This window comes from Mirounga angustirostris, unplaced genomic scaffold (genome assembly GCF_029215605.1).
Source record: "Mirounga angustirostris isolate CCGP_5_RB_7025 unplaced genomic scaffold, mMirAng1.0.hap1 SCAF_11, whole genome shotgun sequence".
Lineage (NCBI taxonomy): Eukaryota > Metazoa > Chordata > Mammalia > Carnivora > Phocidae > Mirounga > Mirounga angustirostris.
In genome coordinates, this window is record NW_026991719.1 from 86,719,756 (window position 1) to 86,735,761 (window position 16,006).

General features: G+C 45.1%; 1 protein-coding gene across 5 annotated transcripts in view; it reads right to left on the reverse strand.

Annotated features, from left to right (window-relative positions):
- The window catches only part of MORC4 (MORC family CW-type zinc finger 4), a 55,398-nt gene extending 54,921 nt beyond the window's left edge, over nt 1-477 (reverse strand). For 2 of the 5 annotated variants that reach the window (XM_054508823.2, XM_054508815.2), the window contains exon 1: nt 79-476. In XM_054508823.2, coding sequence (XP_054364798.1) covers nt 79-180 — 102 coding nt within the window. In that variant the 5' untranslated portion in view covers nt 181-476. Of the gene's footprint in view, nt 1-78 lie in introns of all 5 variants that reach the window. The other 3 variants (XM_064574449.1, XM_054508819.2, XM_054508807.2) reach the window with 3 other exon arrangements.
- Between the last annotated feature and the right edge of the window lie 15,529 nt (nt 478-16,006).

Below are 16,006 nucleotides of genomic sequence, written 5' to 3' on the forward strand. Positions count from 1 at the left end.
CGCCGGGCCCTCCCCGCGCGCCCCCCGCAGCCCCGGGGCCCGCGCGCTCGCGTCCGCCCCCTCGGGCCCCCGACCTACCGTGCTCAGGCGGATCCCGAAGGCCTGTGGGCCGCCGCCCGGCCGGGCCAGCCCGCTTGCCGGCGCGCCAGGGCCCGCGGGGGCCCCTCGGTACAGGAGCATTTTTTTGGCCGCCACGATACTCGTTTGCTGCCGCCGGACTCCTCGCCCGGCCGTCCCGGACTGGCCCTCTCTCCCTCTCCCTCGCAGCTGGCGGCGGCCGTCCGGGGCTGGCCCTCCCTCGCTCCCACCCGCAGCTGGCGGGGGCGGGGCGCGCTCCAGCCACCTGTCCCGGGCGGGAGGGGTGAGGCCGGCAGAGCCGAGCGGCGGCCCCGCCCTGTCAGCACCTCTCCCGACCCACCGACTGCCTGCCGGGGCGGCCTCAGGGCCGTACAGAAATATGGCGACCTCCTGACAGCCGCTCCTTGATCCCCGCCCCTAATTAATTCTTGGCGTTTGCCATAGGCCCGGCCGCCGAGCGGGAAAGCGCGGGGGGGAGGGAGGGGGCGGGCGCGTGGGGAGGGGCGGGAGTGAAGCAAGAGGAGGGAGAGGGTGTAGGGATTTCTGGAACGGAGTCCCAGTTAGGCTGCATGACTAACGGGCAGGATAAGACAAGTCTTACAAGTTCGAAAGACTACAGTTTTGCTATCTGCAAAGATAGCAGGCTCGCGTGATGGGAAAGCATTTTGATTATGCTGGCTCCAGTGCCTCCAGAAGCACCCAGAACGTTCTGGAAGGCAATTGGGAAATCATCTTAAAAGCTTTGCGAGTGTACAGGGAGGCTGTTTATAAAAGAAAACATTGGAATGCACTTACATGCCCCCTAATACGGGATTGGTTAAGTTATGGAGTACGCATGAAAAGGAATACTATATGCAGATCTTAAAGGCCATGTTTGTAGATGAATATTTATTGATGTGGAAAATATTCATGAAGGAATGAAAGAAACAAGAAGTTACATGTGTAACGTGATATCTCTTTTATTGGAAAAACAAGTATATATATGCATATATATATTCACGCATACATAATACATATGCATGCATATACACACACAATGAAAAACACTTGAAATGACGTATTCCAAGATATCTCCAGGTCTGGAACTATAAATTTGTTTCTTATTTTTCTTATTTGTATTTTCTAGTTTTTGTGCTATTACACCTACACTCTTTGATTATAGAAAAAAAAATTTTAATTTTAAAAACTATAACATTCCCTGGTATGGATGAACCATAATTTATTTGACCATCCTTCTAGGATAACTCAGGTTTTCAACTTTTTTTTTTTTTTTGACAACACAAAAAGTGCTGCCTCAGACATCCTCATGTATAGATCATTAATTTCTGGTACTATAATTTCTACAGAATATTGTTGCCTAATAGCACGGGCGTGGTTTATTCTTAATAAATATTGTAAGATGGAAGCAATTTGCCCTCCCAGCAAGTCAGCTATTTTGCCATGCTAATAGTGCTAGATATCTGGTCCTGCTCTTTTAACTTCTTGCGGATTTTTTGAATAAAAGGTAGGCTCTCCTTATTGTTTTTTTTTTTTTTTTAAGATTTTATTTATTTGACAGAGAGAGACACAGAGAGGGAACACAAGCAGGGGGAGTGGGAGAGGGAGTAGCCGGCTTCCCGCTGAGCAGGGAGCCCAATATGGGGCACCTGAGAAGTTAAGGACAGAGCCACCCAGGCGCCCCTCTCCTTATTGTTTTAGTTTGCATTTCCCCAACTACCAGTGAAGCTGAAATGTTTGTTGTACATTTGAATCTCCTTTTCTGTTAGTGCCTGTTTATATCCTTTGAGCATCATTTTCCTCCCACTGGGTTCTTTGCATTTGTCCCTTTTTTTTAGTATCCTAAAAAAAATTTTTTTAAATACACAAAAGTACAGAGAATGATATAACAAATCCCTATATACTTATTACTCAGATTAAAAAATTATCAAGACTTTGCCAGACCTGCTTTATATATATTCTTTTCTTCTTCTGTTTCATTGCTGTAAGCATTCTAGAGCAAATCTCAAACATCATATCATTTTACCCTATATATGTCAGTGTCCTCTAAAAATATGGACACTTTTCTAAAAAAACATAACCACAATGCCACTTTCACACTAAACAAAATTCATAACAACTCTTTGATGTCCTCTAGTACCAGTCCATATCCTGATCTCCTCAGTTATCTCAAAAGTATGCCGTTTTACATTTGGTTTGTTTAAACCTAGATCCAAACAAGATGCACACATTGCACGGGGTATTTGTCTTAAATCTACTTTAATTTAAAACAGTCTCCCCTCTTTTACTTCATGCTATTGAGTTGCTGAAGAAACCCAGTCCCTCTACTGTTGAATGCCCTACGTTCTCATTTGTCTGTTTGCTTCTTCATATTGCCATTTAGCTTGCTCCTTTTGTTAGAGGAATAAGTGAATCATGAGTTAGCTCTAAAGCCTTCATTAGATTCTAGCACAAAAGTTTTTTGAAAGCAGGAATGCTCATAGACAGTGCTAAAGACTTCCTATTTCATCACATCAGGAAGTATATACGATCCAATACTTAATGATATTCAGATTGATCAGTGGGTTCAGGTGGAGGCAGCCTGAATATTCTGCTATAAAGTTCCCCATCGGCCTTTCATTTTATGGTCTCATCAATCGATGTTCAGTTGTCTGAAAAAAAATTTTATTAGAGTTGCAAAACCGCAATCCATAAGTTCTTGTCATGTATTAACTGGATCCTTCTGTAGAGAGCTCACCCTCAACCACGGCTGTTTGGTTGGTTACTCTGAAATATAATTCCTATAGGAAGGACAAGATAAATGCTCGATTCTTTACTTTTCACTGGCAATTTTTAGGGCTAAGGACTGGTACCTGTGGCGAATGCTGTGATATGCTGGCCCATCTCCTATTTCGGTAAAGGACTTTCTGGGCTGAACTGCTGAGAACACTGTTGGCAAGCCGACTTGAGCTGTCAGCCCCTTCAGGGATTGCCGAGGTACAGAGACTTGCCTCACTCAAGGTAACCAAGTTTTCTGAGGCAGCCCACGGTGTCGGACCAAAGAAGGGGTATGAAAGGCTTGACCATCTCAGCCCGACTTGGGACAATTCCAAAGGGTCATTCTAACTCCAGATCTCTCTGTGGGGTTGGCTGAGGCTGCTGGTGGGTCTGCAGTGCACCTCTACTTCCCTTCTGCCCTAACCAGCTTCCTTCCACAGCTGCTAATCCAAAAGACACCTATTAGTAAGTAAGCATCCTGCATGCTACAATCTATCTTGCAGTCCGTTTCCTGGGGAACTCAAATTATGACACTTGAAATGGAGATTTATCCAAGAAATTGGTGCGTAGATGCAATTTGGGAGCTAGGTCACTCACTGCCCGGTTGGCAGTTAGGACCGCATCACAGATAGCCCCCTGCCACAAGGTGGCAGTCCTATTATTATTAAGAGCTTCACCAGGGGGTGAACTGGAATGGCCTACTGGTAGAAGGGAACATACGATCTGGTGTGATATAGCAACTGTTTGAGCAATAGGGGGAAAATAGGAGCTCTAAGCCCAATAGAAGGCAGTGGTTATCGAGCTCCCAAGAAAGCTTAAACTCCCAATGGATCCAAGTTTGCTAATGCCAAAATCAGAATGCTTCCTGGGAAAGCATAGGACCCTGACACTCGGTCTGGGACTATCTAGATTGATGCCACCAAAATCTTGAATCCCCAGATTTGTCTACAGAACTGATCTGACTTCCCTTCTGATAATCTCCTCACCTCTTGCTTGGAGATGATGCAGAATTTCTGCTCCACAAGGCAATGTGTGCACTCGCTTTCCCTCCTGGCCACTAGGCCTATAAGGAGGGTTAAGGCACAGCCTGAACTTGCTAGGCCTGATAAGGGAGGAAAGTGACTATGCCCCCAAGAAGCCGCAAAATCTAGCCAGCATGGATTGGCAGAAGCTGGAAAAAGTCACATGGAACTGGATTCTGCGAGTGCTTGATTGAGGGAGCTAGACTATAACATTGGATAAAAGTGAGTTTCTCAATGTGGGAACACTCTCCTGGAATATAGGATTTAACACCCCGGCAGGGACCACAAGAAATGGTACAAACTCACTCCTGGGGTAGCTCCTAGAAGTACAGAACAAGTGAGGATCCATGCTAAGTGAGGTTGGAATGCCAGCATTGCTGGGACAATCGAGGAAGTAGGGATAAAAAGATTCAGAGGTGAGCGTCCTCGAGTGGATATACTAATCAGGCCTGGAAAACTCAACAGAAAGCCACAGGATACGCCACGTCGCAAAGATGAGGAATGAGCTGGTGAGAGGGGCACTAGCACCTCTAAGAAAGTCAGTGTTGGCTCTCTTCGACAGTCAGGCCTGCCAGGGGGAGTGTCCGCTACGGGGCCAGGCTCACCGTAGCAGTGGGGACAGTAGAGCTCCGACATAACAGAGAGCCTTGGCTGCCTGTGACCATCAGAAGTCAGGTGGGGGAGCGCCTGGGGGGCTCAGCCCGTTAAGCGTCTGCCTTGGGCTCAGGTCATGCTCCCAGGGTCCTGGGATTGAGCCCCACATCGGGCTCCCTGCTCCGCGGAAAGCCTGCTTCTCCCTCTCCCTCTGCAATCTCTCTCACTCTTGCTCTCTCTCAAATAAATAAATAAAATCTAAAAAAAAAAAAAAAGAAGTCAGGTGGGTGCAGTTACCATAATGAGTGGCAGGGTCGGAGGAGGAGCCGGAGAGCCTGAAGTGCAGTTATGGAAATAGAATACAGCTTCCCTGGGGGGCAGAACAGATGGACGGGGACAATAAATGTCCATTCTGGTGAGATTCCGACGGGAACCCTATATCTGGAATGAGCATTCAGAATTTTCCTTGTGGAGTGACCCATTGCCATTTCTTCCTCTGAGCACAGCAGAAACATTATAAAGGCCCTGTTTGGACCTCACTTTTATTTGACTCAAGACTTGGAACTACTAAAAATGCCCACTTACTGCTTTCTTCTTCTTTTTTTAAATTTTACTTACTTGAGAGAAAGAGAGTGAGCGAGAGAGAGAGAGAGCACAAGCCAGGGGGAAGGGGCAGAGGGAGAAGCAGACTCCCAGCTGAGCAGGGAGCCCGATGCGGGGCTCGATCCCAGGACCCTGGGATCATGACCTGAGCCCAAGGCAGCCGCTTAACCGACTGAGCCACCCAGGCGCCCCTTACTGCTTTCTTCTAGGGTGTGCCGTCCGTGTCTCCCCTTTGCTTTGGCCATTGGGAATGCTGCGTAACTACTGGTGTGTTTACTACTTGGGGGATTTGCTGTTTAAACAAAACCTTCGTGTCCTCCCAAGAGTTTGGCCTCCTGGCTGCAGCTGGGGCCAGAGGTTGCCTCTCAGCCCCTCTCCAGCTCCCCAAGACAGAGGGATGACCCTGAGGGGCCAAGGAAGCTGCTGGAAGTCCAGGATTTGGCCTCCTCAGAGCCTTGCTGCCACCGCAGAGTAAGAAGCAAAAGCAGCAGATGAATGCGTACAAACCCCATCACTCTGGCTCCACAGGGCAGGAAAAAGGCGATACCATGAGGTTCCACATACTTCACCACCCAACAGAGCTGCAGCAGCTGCCGGCGCGTTGTAAGGGAGCACTCCAGCGAACAGATCCTGCCGGGGGGCAGAGCATGCGTGGAGGTTGTGAAACCCTGGGTCTTGCCTCAAAATGAGGATCAAGGAAATGCTCGAGCAGGGTGTGGAGGGGCCCTTTGACAACCTCCAGCCTGCCGCTGTCTGTCTCGCCCTGATCCAGGGCCAGCCTCGCCCTAATCCAGGGCCTACGGTCTAAAGCCCCGAGCCATCTACTTGATCTTTTTCATTTCTGCCTAGTCCAGGCTGGGTTCCCCTAGCCATTGCTCCGGGCAAATGAAGGAGCCCTGGGAGAACCAGAAAGGCACCTTGCATTTCCTCCTGGCTGATTCACCTGCAACAGGTAGTTCGGAGTGTATGACACATACATGTACTTGTTGCCATGCAGGGTGCTCCTGGGGGAGGAGGGGCTTCTCCTAGCCTCTTTTGCCTCAGTCCCTAAGGTCACCTGTCCCAAGTTCCTGGATGGATGTGCCGGAGAGGGAGTCTGAGAGGCCTCAGTGTGGGAGGTCAGCAAGATGGGGTAGAAGGGTCGAGAGTCAGAAGGCACGGGTTCCTGTCCTGACTCCACTGAAGTGGCCTGTGACCTTGGGGAAGTGTCACGGGCCATGTTCCTAGGGAAACAGAGCGTGAGACAGAGCCTTGCGGGTTTCTTGGGGAGCTCTCTCAGGGTCAACACCTACAGGGAATGAAGAAAGCAGGACTGAACGGAGGAGGAAGCTGAACTGCAATGCAGCCACAACAAAAGCCTCAGCCGATCCCACAGGGAGCTCTGGAGCCAGCATGGCCCCGCAGAGCTGTCCTAAGTTGTGGTAAAGGGGCTGGTGTTTCATGCTCCTGCACTGACCCGTCACCTGCGATGGGTGCGCGACTTTGGGCAAGGTGGGTCTCTTCGGCCAAGGGCCACTGCTGGCGGGGGGCTCAGCTGTACGCTGAGGATCGTCAACATTCCCCCCTACAGCGGGGGAAATGGGGGTTTCAGCTCTAAAGGGTGGGGGTGCAGCTGGGCAGTGCCCCACAGCATCCCTTCAGGGAGTCACTTCCCCTCCCCGGGCCCGTTTTCCCATCTGTCACATGGGTGCTGAGGATGAGCTCTAGGGTCCCTTTCAGCTCCAGGGCTCTCTGATTCCACCAACCCCCCCCCCTCGGCTCTTACCACCACCTCCCGTTCTCTTAAGCTACACCCAATTTAACATCCCACCCCCTCTTCCATTTTTGCAGGGACTCCTCATTGACTATGGCAAAGTACAAATTCCTTAGGTGACTTTCAAGGCCCTCCACCATCTAGCCCCGACCTATCCCCTCAGTCCCATTCCTCATTCTCCATGGCGAACATTTTGTTTCTATCATGTTTTCCTAGAAAACATCCTCCCCTCCTTGCCTCTGCTCTTTCAGTAAGGACGAGTCCTTCATGCATTCATGAACAAAGCCAGTAAAAGGGCTTTGGAGCCAGAGCTGGAACCCGGGACCAATTCCCATCAGTTGTGAGACCTTAGGCGGGTCACTTAGGCTCGCGGAGGTTCAGTTTCCTCGTGTGAAAAAAGTGGGGATGACTTTTTTTAATGATTTCTTTTCATATGGTTGTCGCGAGAAACAAATAAGGTAACATATGAAAAGGGCCTGGTGCGAATCTTAGCCTAACTCATAAATGTTAGTTCTCTTCCCTCTTCCCTTTGTTGAAATGGCTGAACCTAAACAACATCATCCAATAATTAGTTCCAAAAATAGGTAGAATGTACAAATGCTGTAAATAATTTGGTATTTTTCTCGCTAATCCTTAACTCAAGAAAAACCAAGTCACTCAGAATTTTTAATTTGATGCCCAAATAAATCCTCAGTCTCTGCTCAGGCTGATCCTTGGTCTGCATCTCTCTCAGTGGCTAAGGCCTCTCTGCCTCAGGCACGAGAACACAGAAGTCTTCTTATTTCCTTGACCAAGAAGTGTCAGTCAGCATTACCTGGGAACTTGCTGGAAATGCACATTCTCAGCCACCACCATCTGGGACCTACTGACCAGAAGCTCTGGGGATCTTGGCCAGCCATCTAGATTTTACCAAGCACCCCTTGCCCCAGGTGACTCTGACGCATGCTCAGTTTGGGAGCTACCTCTGCTCTAAGGCATGGAGCTCATAATGGGCCACATGTCCTGGGGTTTACTGGTGCTTCAGTTTCTTCCATCACCCAGGAAGAGGGAGGTATGACAGCAGGTGTTAGATGACTTCAATAGAGACAAAACCTTTGACAGGATGTCCCAGGTATAACTTATGCTTTTTAGCCACTGTGGGTGTCCCAGGAGTAGGTGCCGAGCTCTGCCCAAGGCCTGGCCGCATTGACCGAGAAACTCCTCCAGGTCATGCGGTGCAGTCCCTGCCTCTGCACAAGTCCTCCCAGGACCAGAGACTCCTGACCTTCAAGCCTACTCAGCACAGCCCCTAAAGCAGTGGTTCTCAATGTGTGGTGTCCATTACTACTGATCTCAGAGAAATAGGAAGGATTATAAGGAATACTATGAACAACCATATGCCAGTAAATTAGATAACAGGTGAAATGGACAAATTTGTAGAAAAACACAAACTACTGCAACTGATTCAAGAAGAAAGAGGTAATCTGAATAGACCTATAACAAGTGAACAGATTTAAGAGATTGGATTAGTCATTCAAAAACCACCCATAAAGGAAAGCCTAGTAAGAGATAGTTTCAGTGGTGAATTCTATTCAATATTTACCGAAGAATTAACACTAATTCTTCACAAGCTTCCAAAAATAGAAGAGGAGAGAGCACTAGCCAGTTCCATCTATGAGGCCAGCATTACACTGATAACCAAAATCAAAAGCAACACAAGGAAACTATAGACCACTATTTTGTATGAATGTGGATGCAAAAATATGTAACAAAATACTAGCAAAATGAATCCAGTGAAGTGTAAAAAGAATTAGATATTATGGCCAAGTGGGATTTACTCCAGGAATGTAAGATTAATTTAATATCTGAAAATCAATTAATGTAATAAACCGTATCAATAGAAATAAAAAACAAAAACCAAATGATCATTTCAATGGACAAAGACAAAGCATTTGAAAAAAATCCAACACCTTTTCATGATAAAAACACTCAACAAACTAAGAAAAGAGAATCTTCCTCAACCCAAATAAGAGCGTCTAAAAATCACCCACAGCTAACAACATGTTTACTGATAAAAGACTGATACTTTCTGGAACAGAAAGATCCGGAACAAGGATGTCCACTCTTTTTCTTTTTCTTTTTTTTAAAGATTTTATTTATTTATTTGAGAGAGAGAGAAAGTGAGAGAGAGCATGAGAGGGGAGAGGGTCAGAGGGAGAAGTAGACTCCCCACTGAGCGGGGAGCCCGATGTGGGACTTGATCCTGGGACTCCAGGATCACGACCTGAGCTGAAGGCAGTTGCTTAACCAACTGAGCCACCCAGGCACCCCAAGGATGTCCACTCTTATCATGACTATTCAACATTGTGCTGGAGGTTCTGGCCAAGGCAAATAGGTAAGAAACAGAAACAAAAGACATTCAGATTGGAAAGTGGTAAAAAACCACCTCTATTTGTAGATGACATGATCTTACATGTAGAAAACTAATGAACACACACACACACCACTATTATATTTAATAAATGAAGCCAGTAAAGTGGCAGGATACAAGATCAATATATATAAATCAATTTCTATACACTTATAAAAACAATCTGAAAGTAAAATTAAGAAAACTCATTTACAGTAACATTAAAAAATAAAATATTTGGGACTAAATTTAATAAAAAGTAAAAAACTTACTCTCTGAACATTACAAGACATTGTTGAAAGATATTTGAAAAGCTCTAAATAAATAAAATCATAAGTAAATAAATAAAATCACAAGAGTTGGAGAGGATGCGGAGAAAAAGGAACCTTTGTACGCTGTTGGTGGGAATGTAAATTGGTACAGCCACTGTGGAAAAACACTATGGAGGTTCCTCAAAAAATTAAAAAATAGAAATACTATATGATCCAATAATTCTACTACTAGGTATTTACCCAAAGAAAGGGATAACACTAATTTGAAAAGATACATGTGCCCCTATGTTTATTGCAGTATAATTTACAATAGCCAAATTATGGAAGCAACATAGTATCCATTGATAGATGAATGGATGAGAAAGATGTGATATATATATATCTCTACACACACACGCACACACACACACAATGGAGTGTTACACAGCCATAAAAAAGGATGAGACTGTGCCATTTGCAACAACATGGATAGACCTAAAGGGTATTCTGCTGAGTGAAATAAGTCAGACTGAGAAAGACAAATGCCATGTGATTTCACTCATATGTGGAATTTAAAAAAACATAACATAATAAAATTTAAAAGAGTTTAAAAAAATAAAATAAAATAAAAATAAAAAAACAAATGAATAAACAAAATGAAAAGCAGAATCAGACTTATAAATACAGAAGACAAACTGATGGTTGTCAGGGGAGCGGGGGAGGTCAGACAAAATGGGTGAAGGGGAGTGCGAGATGCAGGTTTCCAGTTATGGAATGAATAAGTCAGGAGAATAAAAGGTACAGCATAGAGAAGATGGTCAATGATAGTGTAGTAGTGTTATCTGGTGACAGACGGTAGCTACACTTGTGAGCGCAGCATAATGTATAGGAAAGTTGGATCCCTATGTTGTATGCCCGAAATGAATTTAACATTGTGTGTCAACTATACTCAAATAAAAAAAACAATTGTAAAGCTCTAAATGAGGAGCAAAATATCCCATGATCGTGGATTAGAAGACTTAATGTTAAGATGGCAATGCTCCCCAAATTGATCCACAGATTCAAGACAATCCCTATCAGAATCCCAGCTGACCAGGGTGCCTGGGTGGTTCAGTCATTAAGTGTCTGCCTTCGGCTCAGGTCATGATCCCAGGGTCCTGGGATCGAGCCCTGCATCGGGCTCCCTGCTCAGCGGGAAGCCTGCTTCTCCCTCTCCCACTCCCCCTGCTTGTGTTCCCTCTCTCGCTGTGTCTCTCTCTGTCAAATAAATAAAATCTTAAAAAAAAAAAAGAATCCCAGCTGACTTCTTTGTGACATTGGCAAGTTGGTTTTAAAATTCATCTGTAATTGCCAGGGACCCAGAATGGCCAAAACACACTTGAAAGGGAAAACAAAAGAGGAGGACTCCCACTTCCTGATCTCAAAGTGTGGGCCTCAGACCAACAGCGTCAGTGACACGAGGAAACATGTTAGAAACACGGATTCTCAGGCCCACCCCAGACCTGTGACAGGTGATTCTGATACAGGCTCAAGGCTGAGAATCACCACTGGCCTAGACTGCAAACCAGATTAACTCTACAGGATGAGCTGAATTTGCTTTTTCAACTTCCCCATTCTCTGGATACCTCTTTCTTTTATACTACACAGAGGACAAAAAGAAAGATGAAACCAAATTGATGGAGAAGGATATATGAAACCCTGTTTCCTAATTAGAAGGAACTCCCTTTCCACTTTACTCTTGGGATTTCCTTTTCTGACCAGTCCTTTCGAATGGGACCTGTGGCTGGTCTAACTTGATTTCCATTTAGTACTTATTTCTCCAATGGCTTGCTGCTACTGGTAAAACCTTTGGCACACAAAACAGAGCATTTGGAATACAACATGAATAAACAATTTGAACAGAGATTTCGTTTCATTACAGCCACTGGCTTGGTGTGTTTTACAGCTCTGATTTCAGTTCCAGTTGTGAAGACTCAGGGAAGGCAAACAGATTTCAGAAAATAAAGAAAGAAAATAAAGGGCAGGGGGAGGGAGAGAGATATCCTCCCCACCTGGCAGATCAAGGCCAGAGAGCTAAATTAACCAGACAGTTTTACAGCAAGGGGAAATAATTAAGCTGTGGAGCCCTCACCAGGGAAGGAGGGGGCTGGGGGCACGGCAGGGCTGGCTGACAGCCTGGACAGGACAGACAGGGGCCAGAGGGAGCCCGGAGGGAGAATCCCAGAGGGCAAATCAGGGCCAGGGGCTCAGGCCTAAGGGCCAGGGGTATGGATTACCAAAGGACTTTCCTCCCCAGCCAGAGGGATGGCTCCATAAAAGGCTCACTGAGAGGGGGGTCAGCACTCACCCTGTGTACCTGCCAGTGTGAGAGAGATGACAGGGACGAAGTGTGGAATGAGCCCCCTGCCTCCCTCCCAGCACCCCTAGGCCTCCCCTGTGCCCTACCAGACCTCCACGCAGCTCAGTCCCTTTCCCCAGGTAGTGGACAAGACTGCTTCCCTCCAGCTCATGCCAGGCATAAGGGCTTCTTACAGAAAGCCACTCTCCCTTCTGGACTTCATTGGCTTTCTCCTTCTTTCTCTTCCTGGGGCCTTACCAGGAGCCTGAGTGGACCTGCCCTAGGCCTGGCGCCTTGGTCAGCACAGAGTGTGCGTGATTGATGATTTCCATGTTCCCATCCTGACAAATGTGGGCCACCTGCCTCCTGGCTCCTACCTGGCAAGAATCTCAGGGGGATGGAGAGGGAAGCTTCAGCTCCCTGGAGGGATGGGATGGAGGCACCTCTGGTGGGGATGGGGGTGCCCCCCAGGTGAGGCAAGAGCGTGCTGTTAGCTTACCCCAAGCTGACTCTCTATGGGGGTGATGTTGATGCTAGCTGGCCACAGGACCAGTCTTCAGCTGTGAGTCAAGGCGATGTAGTCCCTGGGTATGCGGGATTCAGAGGGAAGAAGGCACTTGTCGAACTTATGCGCAAAGGACAAGCTGAGTAGCTTGTTAGCTCACCCAGGTAGGGCTGGTCCCAGATGTGTGTATGTTTTGGGGGTGGTAGGTACTTAAATGGTATGATACATGGTACGTGCATTTGTCAAAAGTCATCAAATGGTGCACTTAAGATTTGTGCATTTCATTATACGAAAATTTTACCTAAAATAAGAACTGTAAACAAACATTGATATACATGCTGAGTTTTTTCAAGAGAAGTGTTCTGATGTCTGTGACTTACTTTGAAATGCATATAAAAATTAGAAAGTTTGATAGATGGATGAAAAAATAGAGAATAAACCAAATGTAATAAAATGTAAAATCTAGTTAGTGTCTACATGGGTGTTAATTGTATAGTACTTCCAACTTTGTGTAAGTTTAAAATTCTTCCATAATGGAAAATTAGGAAAAATAATATTGCATTTAGCAGGGAGTTATGGAAATTAATATTATTTGTAATGTCTAAGCGTGCGGGGGTGTTAGGCCCTGTCATATCTATATTTAATTCAGCAATCTAACCCCTGGAAAAAAATGGACAGATCTTAGAAAATGACAGACTATTCTAAACTCAAACAAGTAGCATCCTAACTCTGCCACTGTGCTAGATGTGAAATATTTGCTAGAACATGTAAATATGGTCTCATGTAAATGGTATATTGCCATTAATTTGATGAATGTCTTCTTTTCTATACTATTCAGAAAAGAGGATCAAATTCATATGGAACAAACAACAACATACGTTTGTAATTTTGTTATAGGTCTATATTAACTCTCTTGCCTTCCATCATAATACAGTCTGAAGAGATCCGGATACCCTATTGAACATCACAGTGCTTCATTATGTGAAAGAAACGATGCTAATTAGCCTGGATGAGCAAAAAGTGTCTTGCATCTTGGTGGCCTTGGTGATAGACAATCACTCGCAACATGGGAGATAAACCCTATGAAGTTTCAGGGGCTTGGCATATCAATAAATTTCTTAGGTGTCCATCAGTTATGGGCACAATGAGTAATCATATCCGAGGTAAAGGACAAATGATTGCACTTTGAACCTCTCACCACGAGGAAGGGCAGCACAGTATCTGGTAGCACAACATCTGGCCATGGAGACAGTATATTCCTCACTTGGGAATACTGCTCTGACCCATATATTAGATGATGTGAAGACTGACATCATCAGTCTTCACATCAGGCAGGAAGAGCTCTTCAACATGTCTCCACTATAGTGCAAGTAGCCCCACTGCTTGGGCCGTGTGACCCTATAGTATTAAAGGTAGTGGTGGTGGGAAAAGATGCTAGGTGGGGTTCATGGCAAAGCCCACGGGGTAATCACAGTGCAGACCCCTGGAGTTTCAGAACAGAGCTGTGACATCCTTAGAGAATTATATGCCTTTGACAAACAACTCCCAGCAGCCTACTGGGTATTGGTAGAATTGGAATAAGGTGGTCATGGGACACCAAGTGAGCATGTGGCCATGACTGTTCATCATGAGCTGGGTTGTGTTAGACCCACCAAATCCAAAGGTCAACTGGGCCTAACAGTAAGCTCTCATAAGGAAGTGATAAATCCAGCACAAGAAGGACCAGAGGATACAAGCAGCTATATGAGTGGGTGGCCTAGACTTCTATGTTCTCCACCATATCTCACTGGCATCTCTTCCTCTGCTCACCCTTATGGTATATGGGACCATCCCTTAGGATCAGCCAACAATGGAGGCAAAAGCCCAAGCTTGGTTCATGGATGGATTGCCATGGTGCATGGGTGTAAGCTGAAAGTGAGTGACAGCCACAATACAGCCCGACTCATGATGGCCTTGAACAGAAGTGATGAGGGGTAACTCTGCAGGGCTGAGACTGCCTTTGGGCCTGCATCTCAACCCTACTTTTCCCTCTGCCCACTCCTGCTTCCTCCCTCTCCCTTCCACAGCTGTTGATCCAAAGGTTACTTCTTAATTAACATCCTGCTTACTCACACCATCTCAGAGTCCACTTCCTACCACAACAGTGCCCTTTAAAAGAAAATTCTTGATTTGTAAGACCTCTTTGTGTATCAGGAATATTAAGCCTCGGTTATATGTGCCACAGATCTTTTTCATCGTCTGTCTTTTATCATTTAACGTTGCCTACGTTGTCTTTTGCAAAACAAATAATTTGATTTCTTTTTGTAATCAAATCTGCTCATCTTTCCTTACATCTACCAAAGGATCATGACTTCGATGTATAGGCATTAATCCGAAAGGATAACCATGTTGTATTGTATTGTATTGTTAAGAGATAAAAGCAAGTTGTAGAATAATATGGAGAGCAGCATTTATCAAGCTCTTCCGATTATAGAACTCACTAAACTAATTAGCCTAGGGTGGGGCCCAGGAATCTGTATTTCTAAAACAAACACTCAAGGCAATTCTACGATCAGATTCCTTTGCGTGTAAAGTAACACTCCAGTTTTGTAAAGAACATAAAGGAAGGAGGAACTATCTTTTGGTGTATGTGTGTGTGTGTGTGTGTGTACATACTATATAAGCATAGAGAAAAGTGTGTAAGGATACACATCAGATTAATATTGGTTTTTCCAAGTGGATGGAATCAGAAAAAAATGAGGAGATTATGTCTTTATATACTTTTGTTATTCTTATTACAATGGGCATGAATTACTCATGACATTTTAAGAAATCCAGTAAATTTTTAAAGCCATTTTCAAATTGCCTTTTGTCCTTTAAAGAGAATAAGATAAAGAGGAAAGACACACTCAGAAGAGTTGTCTTAATTCTTGGCTAAGCTTCCCCGCAGGCTCCACCAAGGTATCAGGAATTTCCCGTTAGGGCAGCTCAGCCTGGCCAGTGGTGGACGAGGTTTACACCTATGTGACCATGAAATAGTTAATAGTTTCTATGTTGTTAAAATTTTGGTTCACACCAAAAATAGTTTATACAGGTTGTGTAACAGCTGCTGTTGCAATTATGTCTAATGGAAGGTTTTGATTCACACCAAAAACACTTACATGTGTTTTGAGTGGCTAAAACTTCTGGTTTCCTAGGAACTAACTACACAAGTCTCCCCTGGGGACTCTGAAATCATCCTTCTTACTTTTGCCTGGTTCACTGCCTTGGAAACATTCAAAACAGATCGCTGGTCTGCTTCTAGGCACTGAGGTTTTGAGACTTGCTTGTCCCTTTTATTTAGAAAAAATGTTTTTCTGATTATACAAGTGATTACATGCTCACTGTAGAAAACTTGAAAAAGACAGAAAAGTATAAAAAGAGACAGAAGAAAATTCACTCATAACCCTACCACTCAGAGGCAACCACTGCTAACCCTTTGGCATACTTCCTTCCAATTTTGTTTCCATGTGCTTTTTTACATAGGGGAGCTCATCCTGGGCATATAATTTTATATACTACTTTTTTCATGAAATGCGATAAAACAAGCAATTTCCCACACACCATGCTTTTATAAGATTCCATTTATATGGTGCACTCTAATTAACTCTACCATTTCCCTTTTATTCAACGGTTGTTTCTATTGTTTTGCTGTTTTAAGTAACATTGAAGCTTGTATCTTTAGGAATAAAAACGATTTG